The 16,964-nt window shown below is 41.6% G+C and overlaps 1 protein-coding gene across 1 annotated transcript in view; it reads right to left on the reverse strand.

Annotated features, from left to right (window-relative positions):
* Positions 1-16,107, reverse strand: part of LOC111075846 (trichohyalin) — a 46,961-nt gene extending 30,854 nt beyond the window's left edge. Inside the window, exon 1 of the mRNA XM_022369344.2 lies at positions 15,367-16,107. Within this exon, the coding sequence (XP_022225036.2) occupies positions 15,367-15,691 (325 nt within the window). The 5' untranslated portion in view covers positions 15,692-16,107. The remainder of the gene's footprint in view (positions 1-15,366) is intronic.
* Positions 16,108-16,964: the final 857 nt, after the last annotated feature.

A 16,964-nucleotide genomic window follows, 5' to 3' on the forward strand; every position in this document is an offset into this window, starting at 1 on the left:
GCCCAAAATAACGATTTCGGGGTTTAAACATTTTTAACGAGTTATGGTTTTTATGGTGTAGTTTTTTTTTAAAGAATTTTTAAAAATCTGGTTTTTTTTTTTTGTTAGTAGGTAGTGTTTTTTACATAACTTAAGTATCTTATATCTGGTTGCATAGAACTTTGCAGTTCTGAAAAGCTGACAAACGCAGCTATAAGACCCTGACCCTTTGTATCTGCAGCTTAACGCCTGGAAGATATTAAGCTTTCAAATTCAAATTTCATCATTTTTTTGCGGTATTTTTTTTCTTTCGAAATTTTGACTTTAAAAACTCGGGAAAAGCCGAAAACTGTGACCTCTATTTTTTTGTGTATAGGTGCATTAATTAGGCGTTGTTTAAGGTATTGCTCATTAGAATCTATGGATAAACGGTCAATTTGCAGCCGTTTGACTAAAACAACTCAAAAATAATTTTACCTGAAATTAGTGCTTTTATTTTTCACATAACTTAAGTATCTTATATCTGGTTGCATAGAACTTTGCAGTTCTGAAAAGCTGCTAAGTGCAACTATAAATCGTACTGCTATCAGAAAAAGTCATTTTGGTTCACAGCCTAAATATAAAGTTCAATTTTGTCGAGTAGTGTTATTAATAAATGAAACATGTTGTTAAAAATATAAAAAATGCTTCAAAATTAAATTGAATTAATTTGAACTAATTTATAAAATAATATCGGCACAGAATTGCAAATATGGAAATTTTATTGGCTTTTAATTTGTTGGTCAAGGTGATGCTTTCCATGGAAATGCCCAATTGCCAAAAAAAAAGAAGGTATTTCCGCCCATTGTGCGCTGGTGCAACTTTTTGTTGCATTCTCTGGAGACAGTCCACAAACAGTGCACTATGGAAAATTTGACCACTTTTTGTGGCAATAATTAATAACTTCCAAACGAAACAATAATTTTTGGTTTAGTTTTTTGTATAAGTTTATGAAGGTTTTTTGAAAAAATGGGCGTGGGAACTAGAGGTGGGCGCGGGCCTCTTTTTTGAGGCCCGGCCCGGCCCGAGCACGAAATGAAATTTTTAGGCCCGGCCCGGGCCCGGCCCGATACTTCCAACAATTATCAACTGCATAAAAATACACATATAGACATATTAGTTTTTATTTCTTAAATCTAAATAAGTTACATGTTTTTATAAAGAAATATTAGTTTATCTAAATTAGCGCTTGTTAGCCTGGTCCTCCTATCATTTAAAATATTTCCTGATGTGGAAGAAACGCGCTCACTCGTTGCTGAGCTAGCAGGAATGGCTAATAATTTTTTAGCCAAAATTTGTAGTAAATTAAGGTTTTTGGCATTTTTCCAAATCAAGTTTTTCCCTCGACATTGTTGAAGATATGTTTGCTGGACGAAACGAAGAAGACAAGTAGTGTGACCGCGGAATTATCGATCAAACATACAGTCCGATCCTCAGAAATATACAAAAATATACCATCCAATCCTTATAAATATACCGAAATATACCGTCAGACCCTCAGATATATTCGGAATATACCTTCTCTCCTTTTCAAAATATACCATAAATATACCTCTTCGGGCCTAGCGGGCTTTTAGCTAACGCACGAAGCCCGCACGACTTCGTGCCAAACTCTATTTGAGGCACGAAGCCCGCAGTTTTCATGACGAGGCCCGCGGGACTCGAAGCCCGGCCCGGCCCACCTCTAGTGGAAACTCCTTTTTTATAAAGAAATAACATTTTTTTTTTTTGCTTAAAAGGCAAAAAACAAACATGTTGAGAACATTTTATTTTATTCAAGAGGGCGTGCCTTAAAAACAATTTTAAAAAATTAAAAATTATTATTTCTGGTAGCTTTTTCACAAACATTTTTATCAGGAGACCTGGAATATAAAAGAAATATTGTAAATAGTAGGTTTCCTATCACACCTTTTGTTAATCCTCATGGAGTTCGTTTTCGAGCTCCATCATCCACAAGAATTCGAGTTGATCTTCAGCCAGCTGATCGAAACTACTCTGCTCCGGTGGATCTCTGCCTGAACGATTGAACTCGCTTGATAAAAGACCGAACACCTCAGTTGGAAGGGGCTATTCTCTGCATTTGTATGCTGCTTTCAAAGTAAACAGATGATATAATAGTATCTGAAGTATGGAACACGTCCGTGAAATTTTCTTTTCGGCCTCATTTTAAATATAAAATTTTATAAATTCTATTTCGACCCTTGGCACCCTCTTCTGCAAAATATCCCACAGGAAGAATCTTGTTTTCTTTTATATCGCTTGAATGCACTAGGATTTTGTGAACTGTCGCAGTGATTGACAACCAACGATATCGGTCAATATCACTTCTCGACAAAATCAAACTTTTTTGGTATTTTTTGTAATGCTTTTTGAAGAGGTAGCTCTTTTATTTTGCACATTTCTTAAGTACATTTGGTTGCAATGACGTTTGACATTCTGAAAAGCTGATAAATGCATCTATAAAGCAGACCTGAGCACTTTGTAGCTTCAGCTTACCGTCTGGGTATTAAGCTTTCAAATGCAAAATTGATCGGTTGTGCCAGTACTTTTTTCAAAATTTTGACTTTAAAAACTGAAAAAAAGTCGAAAAGAAATCGTACCCTTTTTTCTTATATTTTTTGTGTGTAGATGCATCAAGTAGGCGTCGATCAAAGTGTTGTTCATAAAAATCGATGGAGAAATGACTCAGCTAAAATTGGTTGAACAACCCTCAAAAAATAACATTTTACCGTTTTAAACGTTGCTGCAGTCCTAATGTTTTTGTCTAAGAATGCGCAAACACGCGCAGATAACCATGATATACATTTGAACAAGAATCGAATTTTCCACAAGATGCTTTACGTCATATGGTTCCACGAGTGGTGACTTTTTTTATACGCCTGCTCAAAGACACATTTTTGTCACAAATTTATACTTGTTAAAGAATTACTCACTAAACATAATTATGAGTGAAATTTTTACAGTTCAAACTCATAAACATATATAACATACCTGTCTGAATCGAACCCATTGTAAAGAAAGCACTTAAATTGATGAATTTATAACTTTTTAGCCCTTTTTACAAGATGAAAAAATAACTTTTTGGACCAACATTCGCCTAGCGATAGCAAACATCTGTTAATTTAACAGTGGAGCGCACTGTTAACATTTTTTTTGCATAACATTAAAGATCAATGTTTTTCGAATATATGAGGTCTACAAATATATTATTTTAACTAGTTTTGAAAAATGGGTTTTGGCCAGAAAAAGTGGTCAAATTTCCCATAGTGCAGTGCAGTGTCTGTCTCACCCTTAAGAATTTTATAAATATACCCAGTGGGTGAGTGTGAGTGAGTGGTGGGTTTTGTAATTTGTGTCAGTCGTGCGTATAATTACAGTTGCATTGCATGTTCAAGCAAGAGCTAAGTAGGCGTACACAGGCCCTGCCGGCCCGGCGGCAAACCAAGCCGAACATATGCATAAATACATGCATACATAGTACTTATAATACAAGCAAACGTACATCCGCTCAGCCTAATAAATCCAGAAAAAAGGCCAAAAGAAACCACTCATCAGATACTGATATTATTTATGTACTTATATGCATGTGTGTAAATAGGTATGTATGCGCTTGTGTACGTACTTATGTACTACTTACTCCTCTATTACTGAGTGCAGAAGCTCGACTTTAATTGGATACCGAGTGCTAGCAAATTGAACGCTAATCCTTTGAGCCACATGCCAGTGCTGCGACTTGTTTTTAGCGCGCCTCGATTGCCATTCAAGTATGACTTACAGGCTACAGTACAGGCTGTGTGCATATATAAAATCAAATAGGAACCAAAGACAATCTGGTCACGGCCTGAAAATACCCATCTACGGGCAGCTCACTAAAACTTATAATGTGATTAGGACGCAGCTTAAATTTACGTACCCATGCTCTGTACGTTGTACGATCAAAACAAACATACTATACCAATATGTTTTTCAACTCATGATACTCATAAGAATAGTTGTACAATACACCCCTTTTCAGATTTAATACGCTGTATTTGAAGCCTTCTCGTATGATTGGCATTAATTGGTTGCCTTATGACAGTTGTTACAGTTGTGTTAGATTGGATGCACTCTGATGTCCTACATTAGCGGTTTGTTATTTAAATAAACTAGGAATCTTGCTTCCCGGTCTCCCCTTTCTCCTATTCATCGTCAGAGCAAACAGCAAAGCTTTATGCCAAATGACACAAAGACCAGGAAGAGGATTTTAGAGAAAGAAGAGTGAATTAGTTTGATGAAATACAGAGTAAAAACTGACCAAGAACGTTGACTCGTATTCAAGGCTTATTAAGCCAGGTTTTTAGTTAAACCGAATCTTTCCGAAAGATTTCAATTTTTTGATTTGACTGAAATTGTGCAAAAATCACTCGATCAGGGGTGGTGCTCCACAAATCGATTACAACCATTGCTTGTTCTCTTACGTAGTAACCTGACATATATTTATTTTGCGCTCCGCATTTCCCTTTTATTTGGCTAACAGCCCGTTTGTTTTTCAAAATAGACCTTCACTAAATTCCCTAATTAACCTGCACTTCTAGAATCTATCCTTAAACACGAGTGATGCCTATCAATTGTGTAAAATTACATTTACATTTTATACGTAGAGACTACATTTTAGATGTAGATGTAGATGACAGATGTAGCAAAAAATGTAAAATAGAAAATACTAGCAGACCCGTGAGCTTCGCTGCTTACTAAATGCATTTCATATTTAGGAATTCATCGAAATTAAACAATGATAATCAAAAGCAACAAATATACCTACTCAAATTGCAATTTTTTCAGAAAACTATTTTTCATACAAAAAGGTATAAAAACAAAATCTGTCATAAAATGTTCTGTTGACACAAAATGACACAAAATGAAATGAAATAGGCCTTCCAACACACATTTTTAGACAAAATTTGAGATTTTTTGGTATTAATTTTTAATTTTCGAGGAACCCATTTATAGAAAAATAGATATAAATTTGTTTGTGCAAACCATGCCACATTCTCTGGCTATAGTTTAAAAAAACAGCATTTTAGGCTACAAATTTACAGTATAGATTTTAAAATTGCACATATATCATAATGACTGAGTACGGGTATAGAAATGGAGTCGCGGCCACAGCAGCGACTCCCAACGTTCCTTCTCGTTTTAATTCTTTTTCTCTGGGCCCAGCTTTGGTCTTGAGTCCAAGCCCAGCAGTCTACTTTCACGCTCTCTCGGGCCCGCAATATGTATATTGAAGGCTCGAACTATGGGAGATCGAAAACAATAAATTAAATAATGATACATCGTCCTAATTGACCGTTCATCACATTTAACCGTCAGATACCATTGGGCATGTTGAGAATAAAAAATTCCTCGTATTTTTGGTTTTTTAAAGAAAAATTTTGTACCATTCCGAGGAAAGTAAAAGCTACAGAGGGGACAGAGGCATCGAACGGTATTAAACGGGTAAACGTGACGTTGGGAGGGATGGTGAAAGAGATGTAGCTTCACCGTTTATCCAGCCTAGACGATACCTTAAATAGCGCTAAGTCAATGCAGCCAATACGGATAAACTTTTTAACAACAAGAACAACAATTATTTCATGAGTTTTTTAAGTTAAAATATATTTTAAATCTGTCAAAAGACAGACGAAAAGCTTTTCTCGGAGAATATTATATTCGATACTCTATGCTCTACCGCAAAAGTCGAGAGACAGAGTTGGAGTTGGCGTCGGAATAGGAGTCATAGCTGGTTGGCCAGACAGCCGAGTTTTACATCAGTTCAGTGACGGGGCTGCCCACAGTCATAAATTTGTCGGCGCCAGTTGCCTTCAGTGTTTTGAAATTAATTCATTATCGATTTTCATTCCGTTTCATTCGGTTCGGATTTTTTTTACAGTTTGTGCTGGGGGCCCAGCTTAAATGCGGCCATTAAAAACAGTCCAAAGGACCAAAGGCACTGCCACAAAGGCCACGAAGATGATGATGACGATGACGGTGTGATGGCTTGGGGAAGCATTATGAATGGATCATTTACAGAGTCAACACAATTAAAGCACACTAGTCGACCCTGCCCGTTCGGGACGGGACCAATGCTGAAACTCGAAGCGGGAAACTGTGGAAGATGCCAATGCGAATACAAAACCCTTTAAAACTTCATGACACTGCCAGACGTGGGTGTGGGCATGAGCGTGGGCATGGGCCGAGGCCTGATGGATCAGAGCCACCCCAGAGAGATTGCATGACCAGACACCGGTCCAATGCCATTGCCACTGCGAATGCGAATATTAAATGTAAAATTTTAATGGCAAAAGCGGTTGGAAGCAAAACAAGTGCGGTAACATCGATTGACGTCCTTGATTGTGGTCATTACCATATTCCCAAGGAGTGGGAACGGACCCATCCCGCTCACTGTGGGCAGTTTTAAGATGGGTTGGACAACGTCAGCTCGACTTGTTTCGCCCAGAGGACTGCTTCCTATATCACTGGGCAGCTGCTAGCCTTTTTATTTAGCTTAATGTGGAAAAAGTTGAAAGGTGAATTGTATGCGTACATATCTACATATATACATATATGCGTAAATGCGTGTACCCCTACCCCATACCACATACATATGAACATATGTGTGTGGGAGCCAGCCAGCAAGCGAGGACTAACATCAACATTTACATACGTATGTATGTACATAATTAGACTTTGTGTGTGTTTTGGATTCGGTGTCGCGGTAACGAGAAGTTGGTGTCGCAACCAAAGGGTTACGTTACTCCAATACAGTGTCATCATTCTCTTGAATGTGCGCTTGCCTTTCTGATTGTTTCTCCTGCGGATTCTTGCTTAATAACGCATGTGATCAGGCAGTTCTATGTGCATTCTCCATTATGATGGATTTCAGCACTTTCTTTTATTCAAACTTTTTTAATAATCGCTAATCTCAAGATGCAAATGGATGCTCCCACTTCATAATTTGTCCTATGATCCGTCCCAAGAGAAAGGAAGCACAAAGGACTAAGTGTTGCCAGTTTATCACTTCATTGAGTTAATGCGATGGTGGAAGTGGGGTAGGAGTAACAGTTGAGTAGATACATACATATTTATGTGTACATATGTGGGATTTGGTGGAAAGCCACAGAGATCAACAGAGCAACAGAGTCTGCACAGCAAACAACAGAGTCTGCAGCGGCCTTCGAGCAAAGAGAGGGAGAACCAAGCTGCAGCGATCCATGTCAAGTAATTCGATGCCAAAGTGACCCTAGAGAAACGCGCATAATAATTACGAGCGCATTCCTTTCCCGTAAATGTAATTTAAATCAAAATCACAGCGACCAAATAAAGACTAAATATAATAAAACCTGTCGTAGCGGATTAATCTTTAACTACGAAAAACCCGGGGCCACACATACATATAAAGTATATATGACTGGTCTTCTCTCACGGAGGGACTCATCTTGATTTGAGTCAAAGTCTTACAAGCCTTCTCCCAAGTTGCTTTCCGTTGCAGCTTTAGCTCCGCTCAATTAGGCACACTTTTCTCTGCGTTTTTCGACAACCGTAGCTCGCCGAATGCATTTATAGTTTTCAAGCTTCCGCTGCAGCGGCCTTCAATGCAATACTCTGCCATACATGCCATGCATATGTACACATGTATGTATGTAGTCGAATCAGTGGGAGATTTGACTTATCTAGCACAGACAACGTCCAATTTCGAATGTTCGATTCCGGCCAAACTAAGCATGTACAATTTACATACGTATATACATATGTAGACAATACCTACACGAATAATATTTTATACCCGGTAAATCTGTGGGTGTGTGTGAGTTAGAGAAAGAGTACGAAGAAGAAGGGGCACAGAAAATAAATAACTGTGCGCTACGGGAAAGTGAGAATAAATTTCACTTGAATCTATGCGGTTCCTTTTAGGAACCTTTCCGCATGGAGAGGCATGCCTCGGCCTCGTCATCTGGAACCTCAGTAACCGGCAATGTCTCCCTAGTCTCTCATCGTGCAGAGCAGAAGAAGTGACCTCCGACCCCCCCCACCACCCCTGAGTACAAGACCAATCTGGTGGGCGGTCGATGGTTGCTTAACAAGTATGAAAATCCTATAGATACATATATAAAATTGAACCAAGTTGCTGCATCAATCGTTCACACCCATGGGCAATGGGTAAAGCCTCTACCCAAGCCCCCACCCCTTGCTTGTCCTTTTGCGCCTCCTTTGGCCTGTGACTTTTCCTCTTTGGCTACCAGTTTCGTTTTCATTGCAGACTGTTGCGTTTTTTATAGCGTATACGCGAATTTTGTGATTTTTTCCTTTTAATTTTTTCTCTGTGTTGGCTTGGCGGGATTGACTTGTATGGAGGCTGGAGGCAGAACTGCCACCACGGTTAATGCATGCGGCATATGCAAAGCCACAGCCACAAATGATAGCAAAGTCGAGCTGGGTACGTATGGCTGATCCTGCCACTTCTGCTCCTTCCCTCCTTCTGCCCATGCGGCTCCTGCTGAAGCAACGACAGAGGAAACTTCAGAGCACTAAGCGAGCCAACACCGAACCCCAATCCTCTAGCATTCGCCTCGCCGCGCACTTTCAGTAATGTGACATTTTGGCCCATGGCATGTGGCAGCTTCAACAACACCCAAAATAGCACCACCAACAAACGCATCAGGAACAGTAACAGTATAAGCAACAACAACAATTCCACCTCTAAATACACGTTTCAAGCGGGCAGAGCAGGCGTGTGAGCAGTCCCTGCGGTGGGCGCGGAAATGGATGACATGGCTGATCCATGGATAAATCAAGCCAGGGGGAGGGCAAGCCAGAGTTATTTTACTTAGCTTCACTCCACAGTTACCCAAGTGCGAGGCTGCACTGTACCTGTACCCTGCACCCTGTGCTCTGCAGTGCACTGCAGGGGGGGAGTCGTCGGTGCAAGCAGCAATTGCTTTAAGTGCTGGCAAATTCAAGGCTGACTCTCGCCCACACTCTCTGGGTTTCCGCTTCCGCTTCCGCTCACACTGGGTATCAAGGAGGGACGGACGATGGGGAGGATGAAGTCCAAACAATTTATATTAATCATACGCAATGTGGTGCCAAATTGTCCCAGGCATAGCCAGCCAGCAGCCAGAACCCAGAAGCCAGCACTTTGGAGGAGCCTCGCTTCTGCGTCGTCGTCCCGCTTTCCTTCTTTCCGGCATTATCTCGCTTAGTGCAGCACGACGACATTTGGAGCAACTTTTTCCTGGAGTAAGCTCTTAACGCATGCAGGGAAGACGAAGGACAGGACACTGGGCGGAGATTCTGGGGTGATAAAAGCACTGGCTAAGCGAATGGCGTTTTATCCGGAATGGCACCCAGGACTGCTTCTGGTCGCCAAATGTTCGCATAAAAAAATATTTCATTCCATACGCGAAATGGCTGCTGGCTACTGGCTACTGGCTGCTGGCTGAATGGGAATGGGCCGCATGCCATCGAATAGGCAAGGCCAATTGGCCTACAGCTTCAGCTGCGTCCAGACGAGGCAAGGGCGCAGATATCAAATGCATTTCATGATAATTAGAGTGACTGAGTGTGAAAAATTGGCTGAGGAAAATCCGAAGGCAGATGGCGGCATGACGACAATTTACACTTTGCACTCGATTTCGATGACTGGATCTCGACTCGACTCGGATTTCATTCGTCTGCGTCTCCGAGGCCCAACATAATGATATCCTTTGTACAATGAACCCACCCAATACTCAAACCTACATAAGTATACACATGCATGCACACACGGATACATATGCAGGAGTACATCCGTGTGTGAGAGAGCTTACCACACGCATCGAGTATGTGGGAATACCTCGCAAAAGTTTCTGATTTCGTACGTCTCATGCCCAATTAAACATGCCCCAGGCCCCATCGGGATTAGGCTGAACTGTTCAACAAACGACCAAATACGACTAATTTGCCGGGGCTGGGCACTGAATGGCCGTCAAACACTTGCATCTCCGATTATGTAGCCATGTGTAAATACACACATATACATATGTACATATGTATATTCCCATTCACAAATGATTAATTCTTTGGGCACACGAATTTTAATTCGTTTACTAATATCCATATTCATATCTACTCGTATGTTTGGCTATGCCAGGACTAAGATTCCAGTTGGCGAATCAGAAATGTAGACCAGACAGGAGGTTAGCGGAGAGTTTTGATTCCGGAAAGCAACAACACAAACACAAATCAGAAAGGGGAGTAAATATAATCAGTGTGCCCAGCTAGTAGCTGCCAAATAGTATTGGCGATAGTGTTGATCATTCTTATCACTCGGAGGGAGGGAGGGAGGGGTGGGAGGGCTGATCTGATTCTGTTCTCATTTTCCCCATGTTTAATATAATGATACGCTTAATTGGTTCAATCAAACTGTGTTCAGCGCTAATTAAATGCTCAGATGACAGGGCAAAGAATCTCTCAACACAAATCCTAATAATCGGTTAAGTAATTACCCAGAGGCACTCACACACACACACAACACACACACACACACACACACACATTAAGCGAATGAGAGAATGAGCAAAGCATTTACTGGCTGACAAAAGTTTTACGTGGCAAATGGTATAGGGTAGGTGGTGCTGGGATACAGATACGGATACGGATACTGGATCAGAATGCCACTGGGGAAGGGGTTAGGAGGGGTATTACACAGGCGTTGTATTTAAGTACTTAACGTTGTTTTTGTTAATGAGCTGCGAAATAATTCATAAAATAACAAAATCTCACCACACAATCTTATTCTCATTCTCGATCGCATTTTCAGTCTTGTTCCCCGAAGATACTGAAAATACGAGACCATTTGTAGCCTATTTACTCGTAAATAAAACGATTCTAGGAGGTTTGCTCAAACGGCTGAGCCTGAAGTCAGAATACCCTACCCAGTATACCCATACTGAGTCAGTATATTCATTTTTCAGCTCATCATTTATGTAGAATTTAAAAAATTTTACATTTTACATTATTTTGCTTCATCTGTTATCTAAATCTACTATGTATATTCTACATATACATGTATTTTCTACATATAACATGTATATTATACATGTACCATTTAGATGCTACATCTTCTCCGCTAGCGGCGCTCGCGTACATAACGTGCCTCGTGCCCCGCGAGTGTGCGAGCGAGAAAGAGAATGAGTAGCGGGTCTCTTGCTGGAGGAGGTGGGGGAAGCAACTGAAAATTAATTTCTTTATCCTGGCTATAAAATTGATCCAATCTGATTAAGATTCGGCCATCTGGTAGATATGGGCATTCTCTATCTTTAAAATTGTGGCCGCCACAGATTTTCGTCATTTGTGAAGGCGGAAGGGGGCGGGCAAAATTTTTAAATACACTTGTAGCAGTGTGATATCACATGAGTCTGGAAACCAAATTTGATTGCCCTAGCTCTTATAGTATCTGAGATCTAGGCGCTCAACAAGACGGACGGACAGACAGACATGGCTATATCAACTCAGCTATTGATGCTGATCAAAAATATATATACTTTATGGGGTCGAAAACGTTTCCTTCTCTGCGTTGCACACATCCAATTTTACCGCAAATACAATATACCCCTTAACTCTTTTCTGAGTACGGGTATAAAAAGAGAGGAACCACGACCGCTTGTTATGTTCTTGCCCTCCGTTTATCACTTCTCCACCTAAAGAACTACTCGATTGCCATTTTTTAAATGTTTAATCGCACACCAACACCAGACCTTGTATTTCGCTCACCTCCCCCAGAGGACACGCACTGATCAAGGAAGAGTGTGTGAGAAAGAGAGAGAACGAGTAAGACACTTCAAACTAATCAGAAAACTAATATATATATCGCTGAACTCTTCGGTTACCAGATATAATTACTATTGTATTGTCTGCAGTGCTAAGAAATGCGAATTTGACAGTACAACTATCGGTGCTGGCTCTGCGTTTATTTCAATATTTAATATTTAAACAAGCATAAAACACCAACTGAATCCGTGTGGAAATTATTAGCTTACTTGACCAGTCTACAGCTACAGCTAAGAACATTCATTTTTCCACCAAATAAAACAAATTTCTGTCGCAATTATCGTCTTGAGTAGAGTAGAGAAAAAGTGAGCACATATTTAGAATAAATTCAAAAATGAAATTAGCTTGATGCCAATGAAACAAATTTAAATGGTATCCTGGCATGCGTTTGTGTGTGTGTGTGCTACATATAAAAAAGTCACTCCAACATGCTGGTGAAGGAAGATGCGGGAAGGGCGGGCGGTAGAGCTGACAAAGCACACTGACAAACATTTCGGAACGAAGCATTTATTTATACTTACCAATTGTAAATGGAAAATGTAATTTTGTTGAAAGCACGAAATGTGTGCCACAGACCCACACACAAAAGCGACATATACATACACACATACATACATATACGGGCGCGGATGGACACAAACGGCAATCAATTGCATTACGGGTACGTACTCATTCGTGGGGGAAGTGCCCCCAATTGTATGCTATGCATTTTTGCATGTCAATATGCTTAGCTATGCATCCTGCTTTGGGTTTGACCTGCGCTCCCCTCCCCCCGTCACATGTTCATTGATTCGAAAGCAATTAAATTACGAAAACACTTCACACACACAGACGAACACAAGCTCTGTCATGCAAGTTTGATAATAATACAATAATTGCACTTTCAGTTGTCACTGTCACTGTCACCTGCTTGTGGCGAGCGTGTGGGCGTGTGGGAAGAAATCGGTGAAGGCTTTGAATTGCGTACGTTCGAGTATGTGTACATATGTATATTCTCATACTAGATTTCACAATGGACCACAGCACTTTGTTGCCCTTTCTCTGCTCTTTTGCCTTTTTACACAAACAGCCATCATCGGTCGCATCAATATCAAACATCCTCCTCGTTATGGGATCAGCAACCCCAAGCGAAACGCTTACACGTTAAATGCCCGCCAGGCAAATGCAACACTCTGCTGGATGCAGCCTGCCTGCCTGCCTGCCTGCTTGCCCATTCGATTGGATACGCCAAAAGAAGGAGCTGGCTGTCCATTTGTCAGCCTTTCATTTTGATCTATTTCTTGCAACACTTCTGTGTTCGATTTTCTGTGTTCGGAGAGCTTATTGAGGCAACATCCCTTGCCAGCTTTGTGTTTTTCTCCAATTTCTCCTAGTCTCCATCTTATTCTGCTGATGATACGAGTATGTACACATTACACATTTCGCTTTTGTAGCTTATGCTCCACATGACACTACGCTACAGAGACAGAAGTACAGAGTACTATGGGTAAATATGGGTCCACCATATTTAATTTCTGTTCCGTGAACTACGAGTGAGCGATCCCTATTCAGATAGACTCGTACGTACGAGCAGGTGCGTTTCATTTGATAAGCTGGCTTAGGCCTCTTTGATAATTGTAAGTCTTCCGAGCTCATTGGCAAGTAAGTTCATATGTACGTATATACTTTGCCATTCAGAACATCTATTCAATCGAAATATTCATCATTGCCACTGCGAAAAACTTCATAAACGAATTCAGTTGTGTACGTCCGTAGCTGCAGCATGAGTCCCGCGAGGGTCATCGAAAAACGGTTGTTGTACCAGCAAAACTGGATGCTGCATTGGGGTATTGGCTATTGCAATATCGTCGTATGACGTACCATGGGATAGAGGCATGTTTTGGCATAACAGGACACAGAATTTATTATTGCATGAACAGTTGGACGTCAAGAATTTGTCTCGTGAAATACAGCATAATATGACATTCGCTCTCAATGTCAGTGTCAATTTTAAATGTTATTTGATTGGTCCGCCTACATATCACTTCATTGTTCTATATTTATTTATTTGTATACCCGTACTCAGAAAAGAGCTAAGGGGTATATTGTATTTGTGGTAAAAGTGGATGTGTGCAACGCAGAGAAGGAAACGTTTTCGACCCCATAAAGTATATATATTCTTGATCAGCATCAATAGCTGAGTTCATATAGCCATGTCTGTCTGTCCGTCCGTCTTGTTGAGCGCCTAGATCTCAGATACTATAAGAGCTAGGGCAACAAAATTTTGTTTCCAGACTCATGTGATTATCACACTGCTAAAAACTTATTTCAAATTTCGGGTATAAGTAGAGTCGCGTCCCCAGAAGCGACTCACACGTTCCTTCTCGTTTTTTTATATATTTACCGTCGAGCGAGAGCAAAGCTAAGAGAGATCGCAGGGATGTCCCCTCCTTCTCCCCCATTAGCAAACAAATCATTTCCTTCCTTTTACAAAGAGCGATGCTAAACGACAGAAAGAATGGAGCGGTCATCGGCTGCGATCCCAGCTCAGGCGCTTACAAAGAAGTACGGATAAAAGATATAGAACACCAGGTATAAAAGTAGGTCCGCGGCTTTTGCCACGCCACACACCGTTCCCGCTCACTTTAATACTGTTTTCATCTTGGAAGCTCTGGGGTAGCTGGGGCCAAGAGTTAGGTAAGAGGTGGACAGGTAATATGAATATAAGGGTTAGGACAGAATTAAGAATGCAACAGAGCTTAGATGAGACAGACTATGTACCTAATCGTCTTATTTATGTTACGGTAATATGACGAGATAATGGGGTCTGTTACGATTAGGCTGGATAAGCCCAGAATCGCTTAGAAGAAAATGCTGTGAAATATTTGGACATATTAGTTGGGAGAAGGATGAGTAAATTCGTTAAATAAAGACTTGGCTAACTGCGTTTAGGCTATGCCAGTCTTCAGACTGCTCGTACGTAAGTAGCAGGCTGTTATTGCGATCTTGGAATTTCTGCATGGATATTTCCTTAATAGCATTAGTACTGGAAGAGATGATCAATCTCCGTCGTTTCGTTTGTCTGTCTGAACCTATCGATGATATTCGCTCACTTTTACCGCTATGTGGGTGAAATATAGTTCGAAAAGCCTTCCAGCTGAACTCACGAGACGCACGTACGACATACTATACGATCTATCTGCAGGATCTGTGTCAGGTACTTCGCTTCCGTGGGAAGATTTCTGTTCCTCGTTGTTGGTAGACATTAGGCATAATGTTAGCTACTATTAGTTATTTTCGATTTTTTAACGATGAATGGATTCACGCTCACTTCGGCGAGCTTGAGCTAATTGGGGGTGTGGTATGGACTCTACCTAAGCTAGAGGCATTCCAAGCAATATTCAACTTACTGTGAAGGGCTCTGGAAAAGCACTTCATATAACTTTCATTTTGAGGCAGTGTGATATCCGTTTTGGGAGTTGCTCCCTGGACGATGCCCTTGAAATTTCGAAACCCATCCCCATCCCAACCGGCACTTACCGTTCGCGTAGGCGCCATAGTCAATGTTTTTGTCTGGTATCGAATGGCGGGACTGAACGCTGGCATCCGCTGCATCTTGGATGTCCTGGTCGAGCTGCATCAGACCGTGCACGGGCTCGGCTTTCGTCACGGAAATAACATCATTTCCGGCTGCCTCGGCGGGCAGGGCCAGAGCCAGAGCCATAGTCAGCACCAGCGCTAGAACCAGCGGCAGGAGGTGCGGCAGCCTGCGCTGGTGCTCGAGCTGGCATCGGCCAGATAGGGCGAGCATTGTCTTGAAGCGGTGCTGATGGTGGTGACGGAGGTTCATGACCGCCATGGCCATGGTCGACTGCGACTGCGACTGCCGGATCACTGCAAATGGCACGCACGGAACTTGGAGCACGGAACGCGAACCGGACGCACGAAAAATGGGCACCCGGCAAAATTAACTCGCCTGTTGTTTCACTTATGGGTTACTGTACTCAGTTTGGGGCGACTCCCCAGGAAAATAAGCGGTGGTCGCCACACCACAAGAACAACAAAAACAAAAACAACAACAAAAACAAAAATACCACACACACTGACTCAGGGCCCGCTGCAGGATGGAGGATAATAAACCTGACTTGAGTTGTCGACGGTTCGTTCCTGTGTTCTGGCTGCTGTTAGGGACACGCGTTTCCCACGCCGGCCACGGGGACTTGGCCACCGAGGATTCTGTTCTGAACTGAGCGGTAGGCAGGAAGCGTGCGACCTGGCCAACGAGCGAAGCGCAATTGAGCCAGTCAAGTCCTCAGCCAGCACTCATATAGCCCCCGAAGCCGAACTTCTGTTTTGGTGAATGGACGTCTGCCTCGGCTGACGCCTGCGCCTGAAACAGCCAACGATGAAGGATGAAGCATGAAGGAGCTTGAGCTCCCCGCAGCAGGGCAGGAGGGTAGGGGGGTAGGAGGGCAGGAGGGCAGGAGGGTAGGTGCCAGCAGCAGGCAGTGTGTGGCAGAAGTCAGTTGCAGTTCATTTGCTCGGCTACGTGATGAGAGTTTCGGCTTCGCTTCGCTTCGGAAGGCGGGAAGTGGGATAATGGATAATGGCTGATGGGCAATTTGAAATCGGATTTGCAAGCGCCGTAGGAGCTCCTGGCTCTATGTAGTTTTGATGGACTGTTTTACGGGCAGTGCACTATGGGAAATTTTACCACTTACCACCACTGGCTATAATTAATAACTTCCAAGCGAAACAATATTTGTTGGTTTAGTTTTCTGTTGTGCGTTTATAATATGAGTTTTTTTTATAAAAAATAACATTTTTATTTTTTGGCTCAAAATGTAAAACAACAAACATTTTGGGAACACGTTGAGAACATCTTATTTTATTCAAGAGGGCGTCGCACGCCTTAAAAACAATTAAAAATAAGCAAAAATTATTATTTGTGGTAGCTTTTTGACAACAATTTTAATCAGGAGACCTGAAATATGAAAGAATTAGAATTTTATTGTAAATAATAGGTTTTCTAATCCCCATGGTGTTCGTTTTCGAGCTCCATCATCCTCGAGAATTCGAGTTGGTCTTCAGCCAGCTCATCGAAACTAATCCGCTACGGTGGATCTCTGCCTGAACGA

Source organism: Drosophila obscura, unplaced genomic scaffold (genome assembly GCF_018151105.1).
Source record: "Drosophila obscura isolate BZ-5 IFL unplaced genomic scaffold, ASM1815110v1 contig_74, whole genome shotgun sequence".
Lineage (NCBI taxonomy): Eukaryota > Metazoa > Arthropoda > Insecta > Diptera > Drosophilidae > Drosophila > Drosophila obscura.